Source organism: Entelurus aequoreus, linkage group LG22 (assembly GCF_033978785.1).
Source record: "Entelurus aequoreus isolate RoL-2023_Sb linkage group LG22, RoL_Eaeq_v1.1, whole genome shotgun sequence".
Classification (NCBI taxonomy): Eukaryota; Metazoa; Chordata; class Actinopteri; order Syngnathiformes; family Syngnathidae; genus Entelurus; species Entelurus aequoreus.
In genome coordinates, this window is record NC_084752.1 from 20,755,385 (window position 1) to 20,769,075 (window position 13,691).

Below are 13,691 nucleotides of genomic sequence, written 5' to 3' on the forward strand. Positions count from 1 at the left end.
GAATGAGCTAAATAAAATGATTTAATATTTTACGGTAATGTGTTAAGAATTTCACACATACAGTAAGTTGCTCCTGAGTATAAATTGCACCCCCGGCCAGACAATGAAAAAAACTGCGACTTATAGTCCGAAAAATACAGTATATACGGCGCATACTGGAGATATGATCCATGTATGGCATACATGCAATTGTGCGTACTGTCAGTTTGAACTGTCTTGTTCTGTCTTTTCTCACTACAGTTTTCTGAAAAGTCAAAAACAATTTGAAATTAGATTAAAAAAAAATTCTTCATTTTCAGTTGTTGCTGCTTATTGTACAATGCACGTTGTTAAGAATGATTCAAGTGTCTAGGGACTTTTAATTACTCTTTTATTAAAACGACACAACAAATCAAGGTTTGTATTTTTGCTTTATTAGAGAACGTACTCGTGTTTAGAGACTTTACTTTTGTCCCTTGATGTCCCTGACTAAAAGCAATCTGCAGCGATCATGACACCACACTTGTTTCACGCTGCTGCTCCAGTTGGACTTTCTGTCCTTAAAATCACATGCGTCTTGTTTACTTCATCACAACATCTGTTTTTCGGTGATCAAAGTCTTTTTTTGGGGCATCACTAGTCAATACTGCACAAATAATAGGCTATATTCATCTATTCGTACTGTAATGACCAGCTGGTGGTAATGTTTTATGTTCATGTGGTTTTGATTTGATTTTCATTTTCCCCATGATCCCACCGTCCATGCCTAAAAGCGGATTGGTGGATAATAAGAAAGTTTAATGTGTCCGGGGAAGCACAGAAAATAAAGTGTGTGCATGGGGGGTAAAACCTGTTGGAATTGGGCTGGTTGTCATAAGATTGGACAATAAAAGGTAAAAATAGTGTCAGACTTTGTGTGACTTCTTCTGGAGGCTATAATATATTATATTACTTCAATTTGGTTTCACGTCAAAAAAAAAGGGGGAAACCCTGATTCTAGTGAACAGTCTTTTGGTGATTTGGACATGAAAGCATGTTAAATAGCTCTTCTCAAGAGAAGTGACATTTAAAAAAAATGTAAAAAACGACAGAAACGACAGAAGAAAGTTAATTTGTAGTTTTAAACACATTTTATCATATTTGTGGGCTGGTCATTGGGACACTAACCTGTGTTTTGGGCAGCAGCAGGGGCTTGTTGGCTTCATTGCCAAAAAATGGAGAGTGATAGAGCTGGAGGAATACAAAGCTAGAATAGAGGAGGAGACAAGGTTTTAGTCACATTCATGAATTTATTAGAATATAATTATAAGTAAAGATAGCATGTAATTTTAAGAGTGGAATGTACTAATTACATCTGGATCTAATGCTAAAATGTCATCTTGAGCATGGATATAATCGGCTTTTTCTTTGGATTTTTGTGTCAGTGTCAAGTGAAAATGGACATTTTACATGACTCATGCAGAGTCAAACAAGTAGTAAAAGTAATACAAGTAGTGCATCATTGTACAAGTTTAATGTTAGTTTTTGATTAGGTCATTCTACAGGTATCATTTTTCATTTCAACAGCTCTGTAGATTCAACTAGGGCTGCAACAATTAATCGAATAAATCGATTAGGAAAAAAGCTTTGGTTTATATTCTGTTGCTTTGATTAATTGTTCGAGTGTAATTAATTTTAAAAAAAACTGTTAAATCCGGATCGCATGGAGTGCCTGAAACTTTTAATATATGCACAAAATACTTTCCACATAGCTGCTGCAATAGCGTGCACACAAGAGTGGTTGTGTGTGGGTTATCTGTGTGGCGGAAAACAGCAGAAAGGTTTCTTCTATTAATGCACACATGATAAATGTGCAATTTTAACATTGTTGATGTGCATTTATTGGAAAAAACAATAAAAAAATAAATGTTATGGCAAGCAGAAAAATTTTTCATTTAATCTACAGTGGAACCTTGATTTACAAACTTCTCTAATTGCGAACTTTTCAATTTACAAACTTTTAGATCTAGCCTCCGTGTACAAACGCTTCATTAATACATTCATTTTGTGTCCCGCTTGGAGGCACAAAGCAGTGCGCAGCATTTTCAACAGGCCAGCGTGGAAAGGAAGACGGAATCGCTGTGGAGTTTAAAAAAATAGACTATTTGCAAGAAGTACATTATTGACGCTCACAAGTATGAATAATCGACAAAGCAGGCTTCATACCACAGTAAGTTTCAATTGTGATAAGACCGGACTTTTCTGGAAAAAATATGTCAAAGCAGACTTATTTCACAGTGGAGGAGAAGAGTTACCTCTCCCTCAGCGGCGCCTCTACCAAGCGCGCACACCCACACAGCCACTCCCCCCTGCCCCTCTGTTCTCCCCTTTCTTGTCAGTTCTTCCTTTGCTAATGTTATTGTAAGTGGATTTCACCTTTTTAAATGTATATCATTGCAGCAATATGGTTCTTAAAGTTATGATATTTTGTGATTTCTGATCATTTGTGAGGGCATCAAAGGAACTACTGTGTGTGCGTGTGCTGGCAGAGCAGCGCATACACAGGACAGTCGCTTGTTGTTGTTGTTTGTGCTCGTTATTTAAGAGATAGTTGATCCATCACCCCCTTGTTATGTTTGTTTGTTGACATACAGTAATGTATTGTGTTCAAAGTATACAAACCCTCACTAAAATATGGACTTTTGTCGATGCTGGAACCCATTATTCATATTTACATTACATTGTTTCTTATTGAAATATTTGCTTCACTGTACTCACTTTTCGATTTACGAACCCTGTTCAAGACCCAAAACTCAGGTTCCACCCTATTTTACTAAAATAAATCGATAGCTGCAGCCCTATGTTCAGCACAGCAGCATTAATCTCACTTCTGTACCTTGGACTGAGCCCAGATGTCTTCTCAGCGTTGCTGGGTCCAAGTCGACTGTGATACGAATCTCTGTCAGTCCTCCTGTCTCTCCTAGAAGACGGCGCTGATACAGAGATGGTGTGGCCCCTGGGTCTGTGGCCCCCGCCGGGTGAGATAGGCCCTGGTTGTGCTCCAGCTGGTGGAAACTCCAACTTCATTCTTGCTCCACTGCTTTGAGGCAGCACCAGCGCAGTCGCTTCCACTACGTGACTCGACACGGGGAGTCCATGGAGGTCGCCTCCTATGTTCTCCCTCTCGGCAAGCGGCTGGACCTTGACCTCTGAAAGCACTCTGGACTGCCCGGCGTCTCCCAGCATCTTCTCTGACTCCATAGCAGCTTTAGAGAAGGCTTCTGGTAAGGTCTGAAGTTCTGGGGAGGAACTGGACTTGTTGAGTCCGTGACCCTGGGACTGGTTGGTGCCCTGGAAGAGCAGCTCTTGGCTGCCAGGGGAGGAGAGCCCCTGACTAGGCTGATCGATTGGAATGGCTCCCTCGCTCACTTCCTCCAAGGTGGACTTTTCATCATCCTGACTGGAGGTGGAAGATGACTAAGGGGTCAAAGCAGAAGAAAACTTGAATCCTTTATATCTTCAAGTACACCTTGCACTTTGACCTTTGTTCACACTCACCCTGCTGAGCGTTTTAGGAATTAAGGCAGAAATGAAGATGGGGTCTGTCGGCATGGGCTCAAACTCCTCACTCTCTAGCCAATCGGACGGGGTTTGTGCACTTGTGACCCCTGCCCCTTCCTCCTTTACCACGACTGAGTCTACAGCAGAACACAAAGTCAGACATTTGTGAGTATATTGAACAAATTTACCAAGAAAATGTTAGTCATAACAACAAGCTGTCAGCTGAAGTAAATATGTCATCTAAACACAAACACATGCACGTAAACATTAGTCTTAAAGCTATAAACATTGATCCCAATCACAAACAGATCAATGCGGGAATCATCTATTCATCACTGACATATTTTTTTATAAAGGCAGTAGGCACGGGCAGTATGTATGATTTGGATTGCCGTACATTATTAAATTCCAATTCAGTTTCATTTGAATTGAGTTTTCAAACAGGAAATAGAATTGGAATTCCAATTGATAATTTTGGTGTAAAGTGTTCCCTTTGCAGTTCACTTCATGCGGTCTCAGTGTATCACAGATTTTAAAGCACCTTTGAGCGTACTGAGATTTGAGAACCCATTGAAGTATCATATTAAAATGACATCAGTTTTAAAGTGTATGAAAGGTTTTAAGTGTGTGTTAAAGCTGTGTGGAGGGCTTGTAAAGACTTTAAATGCATATGATTATTATTATTATTATTATATTCATATACAGTAAAACATAAAATAAATAGCGCCCTTACTTTGCGGAATTTCATCTTCAACTGGGGGTCTGGAACGTAACCCCTACAATAATAAATGCTTTACAATACATTACTGTTTTATCCAACCATCCATTTTCTTCCGCTTATCCGAGGTCGGCTCGCGGGGGAAGCAGCCTAAGCAGAGAAGCCCAGACTTCCCTCTCCCCAGCCACTTCGTCCAGCTCCTCCCGGGGGATCCCGAGGCGTTCCCAGGCCAGCCGGGAGAGTCTTCCCAACGTGTCCTGAGTTTTCCCCGTGGCCTCCTGCCGGTCGGACGTGCCCTAAACACCTCTTTCGGGTGGCATTAAAATGATTACCATAAACCTCATCCACACGGTTTTCAGTTTCCTATATTCAGACAAGGTTTTAAGCGGTAGAGAATAGACGGAAGGATGTAGTGATGTGCGGAACTGCGGATCGATACTGAAATATCAATACCACCAATACCAAATCTTTATGCTCTAATATCAATTCCCAAATTAAAATATTGATACTTTTGATACTTAAGTTAAGGGTGTCCAAACTTTTTCCACCAAGGGCCGCATACTGAAAAGTCAAAGTATGTGCCATGTTGACAATTTATTTTTAAAAAAAAAATCTAAAAACAGAAATGTGCTTAATTGTGGTGTTTGTAAGGTATGTTTTTTATTATTTGGCAATAAAAACATTATCCTAATTGCAATGAGTTGAATCACACTTCCTGTAATTCCAATTCAATTGTTTTTAAATATTGAACTCCAGCCATTCTTTACTGCTGTTTTTAATGAATGATTGTTTCATAGTTCTTAGATATTTAAATATGCAAATGAAAGCTTTAGAAAAGTACACAGTCTCAGTGATACTGCCCAAGCCTATCACCCTATAACTGTGCATGCATCTATTGGTTTGGTGGTTGTTGGTTATCTCAGGCCAAACTCAGTGCAACAGCAGCCCAGACCCCCCCATAACTCCAAAACCAAACTCTGCAGTCATTTGAAGAGGAAAATATCAAGTTGATTATCTTTGAAACCAACAAGTTGGCCCCTATTAGCTGCAGCTCTATAAAAAAGTGCTCTTTATGCCAATAAAGTTCAAATTTGTCTTAGCTTTTCTGTTGGCACCCTCAGGGAAGGCAAAACATTTTAGACTCACGAGAGTTAGAAGACGATTAGCAAAGGACAATCAATCTTAGAGGAATACAAAAATAAACCACCATTGGACTGATTGGAGAGCAGCCCTTCCCCTGGTGATAAGACATCATCTGTTGCCTCACTTGTACACATATGGAACCATCCTTTGCATGACCGAGTTGTCTGTGATGAGCCAAACAAGCTCCTGCAAACTAATGTGGGGCGTTCAATACGTTAGGGAAATAAACTGGCTTTATTTACAAGAACAAAACAGCTGCTAAAGGTCAGTTTGGGATTCAACAGCTTCCTTTGAAAACCATTGCGGCACTAATGCTGTGATTTAATATTTTGGTTAAGATGTTGGTATATTATTGTAAATGTTTAGCTAGTTATATGTAATTTATGTAATGGGTGAGATCCCTTCTGTTTTCTGCGAGTCTAAAGGAAGAGAATATGCACATTTTAACATAATTCCTCCTTAAAATGATTTGTAGGGGACAAAACCAGCTTTACTTGCCGTTACTGACAAGCGTAATGCACAAGTGAGAAGAAAATGACTAGACCAAGAGTGATCTAGAAGGAGCTGGGTTGGGTTTTCACACATGGGGGACAATACCTGCCCAGGAAATGCTCCTGTGCAACCTGCCAGGGGCCGGAGGGCCTATGAAGGCACTGCCCTGACCCAGAAACCAGAGAGCGTCGCCCACTGCAGGCAGGTGTAGGCAAGCCAATCACAAACCGGCACGATGGTGACGAGGGACAAACATGACAAGCAAAGCCATCAGAACAAGAGAAGGAAAAAAAGGCATCACAACAAGAGGGGAAATGCTGACAAATGAAAAAAGATGGCAAATAAAAATGGTTCCATTAAAAAAACAGCATCACTGACAAGTAGGTGCTTGGAAAAATACATGCATCTTTATTAGTCTCTTCGACAATTTCACTGTAATGGAGTTGTTGTTTTTTTAAGATTTGTAACTTTTATTATTTGAATAAGGCCATTTTAATAACTCTTTCTGCCGTTGTGTAATGAACATGGACAAAGAAAGTAGATTATTTTAATTGTAACCAAGTAGGGATGTCCCAATCAACATTTTGTCCTCCAATCCCGTTCCAATTTTTGGCATTAGATCCGATCCGATTTCGAGTCCCGATCCGAAACATTGATTAAGTAACATATTTTTTATAGCAAGAAAATAAAGTAAACAATACCACAGATTTATAAAGCCTATCTTTTTAAATTTAGAATTTGCTAGTATTGTTGTAAACTAGATTATGTATTAAAGTGGGGGTATTGACTGCTACATTTAAACATTTTAAGGAAATCCCATTTAAATCATTTGGGTTTTGATCCCAAATCCTTCATGTGTCCATAACTCATTTGCAAACGTTGACGCAAATGACACAAAAAAAATTATTTTCAATAATACCTCTACTTTACATCAAAGCTTTAGCAGTTCAACTTCTTCAGGCAAAATGGAACACCTTAGAAATGACTCACTTTGACCTTTTTTTTGCTCAAAATAAGATAAACATAATGATCCCACCCTGTTTCTTATCTGTGCATACCACCACATATATTTTTCTCTCTAGTTTTAATGGTGATAGGAAGGACCAGGTGTGGATGGAGTGAGAGTGCACAAGAGTGTGTGTGTCCAACACACACGGCAAGTTAACTTTTGGGGCAGCCACATGGCCAAAAGCATGTGTGAAGAGCAACCATTTTCAGAAAATGTGCCAGCTGGATCATCGCTGAACGCTGGTATTGCTACTGTTTGTAGAAAAAATAGTTAATCTTTAATTCTACTCATCTCGCTTTATTCAGACAGCTTTTAAATAGAAGAATCTGGAAGGAACCTTTGATGTAGGAATGAGAGTCGCAACATAATGATACTTGGAAGAACTTGGTTTACTTTCCGCAATGGTGGTGAGGATTAGCATCTTAGAAGCGTCTTTGCACTGCGGCTAGACAACGCGCTTGTTGCAGCTTGCTCTCATATTGAAGCTGGTGTTCTGGCAAGGCACGCACACTCATGGAATTCATAAAACTCCTGCATGTGACTAACAAGAAATGTCACTGTGCCTCCCTGAGCGTGCATCCATTTTTAAGAGAGCTTTTATGCAAATACTATTTTTAGCCATGTAAACGCTGAGACACAGCTGTGGTAACGATTGGCTGGGGTCAGTAGCTCATTAGCCAATCAGTTAAGAAAAGCAAACATCGAATCTGGATCTGATCCAAACTTTTTACGTGTATGAATAATCTTAGAGAGATAATGGATACTTTTTCAATCACATAATTTCACTCACAGGAAATGGAGCACAACTGTACTAGAGTAGAATTCAGTGAAAGCACCTTTCACGACACCGTTATGAATGGATGATAATTGTTTCTATCGTAAACTAAATTACTAAATGTTTATGTAATGGAGTCGTCTATCAATGACAATAACAAAAGGCAGAGTTTCTCTTCTTATATGTATATAAATATGTCACACTCACCTGTGTTGGAGCGCTGAACCACATGTGCCTTCCCTCCAGCACTGCTGTGTGCTTGGCTAAAAGGCTCAGCAGGTGCAGGAGCCGCCGTGCTGGCTGGAGCACTGGCCGTCTGGGCGGGAGGTTCCTTTACTCCCTCCATTGCCATGAGGACAGTGGAGAGCTCCTGCAGGGGCATATTACCAAGCTCGGAGGAGAAGGGACTGGGCGGGTTTTCCAGACACATCAACCAGCTCGTGTTACCTGGTATCGAGGATAAAAGAAGAGATCCGCTAAATGCAATTGCTGTGACTAGGGATAAGCATTCCCCTTAATTTCCTAATTTGCAATTGATTCATGGCTTAAATATTTTTAACATTGATCTCTATATTCATTTTAATATTCCTAATGTATCATGATCATAATATTGTGCTTTAGTCTACATGGATGTAGCTCAACTTCACATATTTAATGTACCGTATTTTTCGGACTATAAGTCGCAGTTTTTTTCATATTTTGGCCAGGGGTGCGACTTATACTCAGGAGCGTCTTATGTGTGAAATTATTAACACATTACCGTAAAATATCAAATATTATTTAGCTCATTCACGTAAGAGACTAGACGTATAAGATTTCATCGGATTTAGCAATTACAAGTGACAGATTGTTTGGTAAACGTGTAGCATGTTCTATATGTTATAGTTATTTGAATGACTCTTACCATAATATGTTACGTTAACATACCAGGCACGTTCTCAGTTGGTTATTTATGCGTTATATAACGTACACTTATTCAGCCTGTTCACTATTCTTTATTTATTTTATATTGCCTTTCAAATGTCTATTCTTGGTGTTGGGTTTTATCAAATAAATGTCCCCCAAAAATGCGACTTATACTCCAGTGCGACTTATATATGTTTTTTTCCTTCTTTATTATGCATTTTAGGCCGGTGCGACTTATACTCCGGAGCGACTTATACTCCAAAAAATACGGTAAACATTATTGAAATAGCATGAATAACACCTCTGCTAGTTGCAGCCAAATAGTGCACCTTGTTTGCCTCAACGGTTAGAAGATGAACAATCAACTTCCCACTGACAAATAAAAGAATCATCTTATGAGTTTGATCGCACTGTTATAGATCTAAATTTAACATGGGCCAGAAATTCACATAGTCCTTAAACAAAACACCTACCTGTTGTTTTCATTTAAATTGATAGTGAATGAATCAAATGCTTTAGTGTGGTCAAGAAATCTATGAAAACATGAATTTTAAGCTTGATTCATAATAAGTGATCAAGCTTTAAGTAATTGTTCGATTCCAGCTTTAACCATCCTAGTCACTGTTGTTTTGTTCTTGGGCAAGACACTTTACCCACCTTTCTCCCAGTGCCACCCACACTGGTTTAAATGTAGCATAAAAATGTAGATAATGGGTTTCACAATGTAAAGCGCTTTGAGTATCTAGAGAAAAAGGGCTATAATTCACTTCACTTCATTATAATATTTCAAGTCATAAAGAGTTGGTTAAAATTTTGAATTAATGCACTTTTAAGGGGTTAGACTTTTTTTTTTTTTAAAACTAGTTTTAATTTGCTCTTTCATACCAGATGGTCTTCGAATGAAGATCTCAGCCCAACCCTGCGTGAGCATGGGGACAAACTCAGCCAGGCTGGGGTTGTCTTTGAGCGGTTGTGGGGCTGACGGAGTGGCAGAGGTGGAGGAGGAAGGACTGAGGCTATCCAGGGTAGGAGCAGTGGATGGAGACAGTGATGCAGCTAACTCTCCCTCTGAGGGGGACACTAAAGGGCTAAGGCTTTGGGCCGGACCAGCACGAAGAGCGTGACCACCTGGAACAAGAGTCAATGCAGTATGCATGTAAAACAACCCAATTCTCACCAAGCAAAATCTGTGTGAATGAGGGTCGAATACTACCTGACATGGAGCGGACCCGTATGCGTGTGGCTCTGCTTTGTTGCTGACTTGACTGGGATTCCAGTTTGGCGGGTGCCTCTTTAGTTATCCGGGTGTGCAGTGATGGATCAGACCTGCTGGGCCACATAGCAGCACATTCAAATAATCAGAACTCAACACTAGCTGAAGTCAGGAACATTGAGCATAAAATGTCACACCTGGTCATTTCTCCTCCTCCCCCCAGTCGATCAGCCATGTCCAGGCCCAGCATTGCTTGAGTGCGGACCCCTGCGCTGGTGGTGATGGTCACCAGCTTATTGCCCACCAGCCAGGTCATACTGCGACCTCCTGCCAAGAGGAACTCTGCAATTGGAGATCTAAAAGGAAAGTCAAATGAGTAAAAATGATGTCAAATCAATCTATCAACAATTAAAGTTTATGTATACAGTGGACGGCCTGGCTCGGTTGGTAGAGCAACCGTGCCAGCAACTTGAGGGTTCTTGGTTCAATCCCCAGCTTCCACCATCCTAGTCACTTCCGTTGTGTCTTTGAGCAAGACACTTCACCCTTGCTCCTGATAGGTCATGGTTAGGGCCTTGCATAGCATCAGTGTGTGAATGAGTGCGTGTGTGTGTGAATGTGGAAATGTTGACATGATTGACTGGTCAGCTGCTTCCTTGTTCCCTTACTCGTGAAACTTTATTGTAGATCATAAATCATGCCTCTCATCTGGATAGGCGTAATCCGACAAGTTGGTACACTATGACAGCCAATTTTAACCCGGAAATGATGAGAACAACACAAAAAGATGCTTGGTTCCACCCCACTTTTCTTTGTGAGGATTTTGAGTCATTCTTCATTTAAATGGGAATATATGAACATCCTAGCAGTCGGCATCCTAATGACAGCAGATCTTGATGTTTTATTATGTTTGTTGGCTCTCATAAAGTTTGCAGTGAGCAGTGATGTTAAAAAAAAGCTAATGTGATGCATTTTTTTAAAATTAATGTGCTGCCTTGCTTAAAATGATCAAAATACATAAATATTAAATGTTATTATAAATGTGCCCGCTGCTACATTACATACAGTACAGGCCAAAAGTTTGGACACCTTCTCATTCAATGCATTTTCTTTATTTTCATGACTATTTACATTGTAGATTGTCACTGAAGGTATCAGAACTATGAATGAACACATGTGGAGTTATGTACTTAACAAAAAAATAACTGAAAACATGTTTTATATTCTAGTTTCTTCAAAATAGCCACTCTTTGCTACAGTAGTTCTGAATGTTTACTCTTCGTGATTTACCTCCCGCTCCTACATGGTACTGTGACTAGATAGATTCCTAACTTGTCCCACAAGCCTAAAGACGAAATTAAAATATGATTGGATTTTGTCTCTGTCAACAATTTCGTCTTGTTTTTATTCGTCGACTAAATTGTCGATTAATTTCGTCATTGTTTTTGTCAACGTGTATTTGTAGTGATTCGTTATCGTCCTATTATAGTCAGTGGAAAAAAAGTCGTTGACGATAACTAAGGCGGAAATTTTTAGTCAACAAAATTAACACTGCCCCACAGGTGTAGCTCTCTTCTGGCAAGGGTAATGATCCTTCCGCTGGTTCACATACACAACAATTTTTACGACTTCTACTTCCTCTATTTTGTCAACTTTGATGTGTTATTGGCGCTGCACCAGAGCCGAAGACATCACAAACTGTGGTTTAGCCTTTTCTTGAGGTGGAAAAAGTCGCAAATGAGAACTCTGTTTTGTTTATTTTAATGAATGACTATTCCTTTTTTAAGTATTTTTAATAAACTTTGGGAAGATTCACCATATGAATGCTAGTGCCCGTCCATGTAACATTACTGACACCTGTACAATATACCAGTCAGTATACACTATGTATCATCATCAGTTTATTTCTCTTTAAAAGATTTGACTGTTCCTCGACTATGGGCAAGATCGAAATAATCAGATTTAAATATGAAGGTCCTTTATAGTATCACAAAATGTGTGCTTTCTCACCTTTTGGGCAGTGCTGAGAAGTTGGAGAAGACATATCGTGCCATCATGTCCAGACACGTCTCAGTGAGTTCCAAGTGGACCGTCTTCAGGCCCTCATCTGCTTGAGTTACTGCGTTTTCGTCAGCGGAGCCCAGGCTGCAGGTGGTGTTGGAAGTTTGCATCCTACACAATGCAACATTAAGACAGAAAAACAAGAGCAAGGCAGAATTGCAGTGAGTGGAAGACACACAGCGTCCAGATTTATTTCAACATCTTGTCCATGCACACAGTCATGCAAGCACTGTAGCGGAGATACAGAGAGAAATGCAGAAGCCCAAAAATAGACACACCTGTCTGTACAACATGCTATCTGAGTGTACAGCACAAGCATGTATGTTTGCAATCACAAAACAAGCAGCAGCAAAGTCACATGCTAAACAAACCGCACAGGCGGGTTTGTTGTTGGTCATTTTGAATCTCACTCACATAAAAGGAGTCATAACAAAATTGTGAGTCTAAATTACAGAGAAACCTCACAGATTTGAAGATAATTCTGCAATAAAATCATGGTAGTGGCTGACTTAAACCACACTGGGAATAAAGTGTTTAAAAATGATACTTACCTTGCCTCTATTTAACCATACACATGTATTTTATGAGCTAGACAGATCAGTGATCGGCAAAATAACTAATAGTATAATATAAGACTAATCTATTATTTTAGAAATGTGTATAGAAATACAAAGACCATCATCGTGTTGGTGGTTGTGAAACGAGAGCCATTGGGGAACACGTTTCAATCAAACCAGGTAAAAACTGCAAATGTGCCACCAATTATCAGAGGAGGCAGGCTATGGAAAATCTACATTGCAGCTGTGTGTGTAAGACTGTTTTTGCATGAAAATAAATTTAATTTGAAATCAGTATTGTCACTTGTCAAACAGGAGTGAAATTACATCCCAAAGCAGTGTTTCCCCACAGGACTACAATCTATTTGAGGCCTTAGGTTGCAGGGGGATGATTTGGCCATGAGACATAGGTACCTTATTTATAGATTAGTCCGATTAGGTACAAGTTTACATTTATATTCTGATGCTTTGATTATTTGTTTAATGCACAGGTGTTGAATTCAAGGCCCAATGGCCAGATTTGGCCCGCTGCATCATTTTATATGGCTCGCCATTTCATTTTACGTGGCCCGTCCCACTATTTTATGTGACCTGTTGCATCATTTTGCGTGATCCCTGCATCAATTTACGTGGCCTGCCGCATCATTTAACGTGACCCAACACATCATTTTACGTGGCGAGACATCAATTTACGTGACCCGACATCATTTTACGTGGCTCGCAATAGACTGGAAACACTTCCTAGATTTCAAAGATTATTTTTATTGCCAATTTTTCTGTACTGTACTATTTATTTCTTTTAAATTGTGACTGAAAAAAATACTGAATGCAATTGTATACCTTTGAAATTTATTTATTTGAATATCATGCAAAAATATATTCCAAGCATTGGTTGGTTATCAAAAATATATGCTTAAAAATCTGCTTGTCACTTTGACTTACGATTTCAAACAAAGGTATCCATCAATTTGTAATAATAATCAAACGTAATTGCTTACGCAAATTGTTTAATATAATTGTATAGTTTACTGTTACAAGTGTAACAAGGGGCCCTCTGAAGGACGCCAAAATCGCATAATGTCCGTCAATGAAAAATATTTTGACACCCCCGGTTTATCGAGTGTCACTATTACAAGTGATCAAATCTGGACCACGTACCGGACTTTAAATACGTGGACAAAGTTTCAACACGGCTGTAGCGGGCCACCACAAATAAAATTGTATTTTTATTTGTATTCTTTGGCTTTTAACACTACGTGAGTTGTGTGGTTTTCTGTCCTTTGTTGTCCTCTGTGTTT

General features: G+C 39.5%; 1 protein-coding gene across 3 annotated transcripts in view; it reads right to left on the reverse strand.

Moving 5' to 3' along the window:
- tsc2 (TSC complex subunit 2) overlaps nucleotides 1–13,691 on the reverse strand; it is a 40,545-nt gene that overhangs the window by 8,496 nt on the left and 18,358 nt on the right. For 2 of the 3 annotated variants that reach the window (XM_062032509.1, XM_062032508.1), the window contains 8 exons: nucleotides 11,786–11,947; nucleotides 9,973–10,131; nucleotides 9,776–9,888; nucleotides 9,448–9,690; nucleotides 7,864–8,103; nucleotides 3,517–3,656; nucleotides 2,855–3,435; nucleotides 1,147–1,225 (listed from right to left, as the gene is read on the reverse strand). In XM_062032509.1, coding sequence (XP_061888493.1) covers nucleotides 1,147–1,225; nucleotides 2,855–3,435; nucleotides 3,517–3,656; nucleotides 7,864–8,103; nucleotides 9,448–9,690; nucleotides 9,776–9,888; nucleotides 9,973–10,131; nucleotides 11,786–11,947 — 1,717 coding nt within the window. Of the gene's footprint in view, nucleotides 1–1,146; nucleotides 1,226–2,854; nucleotides 3,436–3,516; nucleotides 3,657–7,863; nucleotides 8,104–9,447; nucleotides 9,691–9,775; nucleotides 9,892–9,972; nucleotides 10,132–11,785; nucleotides 11,948–13,691 lie in introns of all 3 variants that reach the window. The other variant, XM_062032507.1, reaches the window with a different exon arrangement.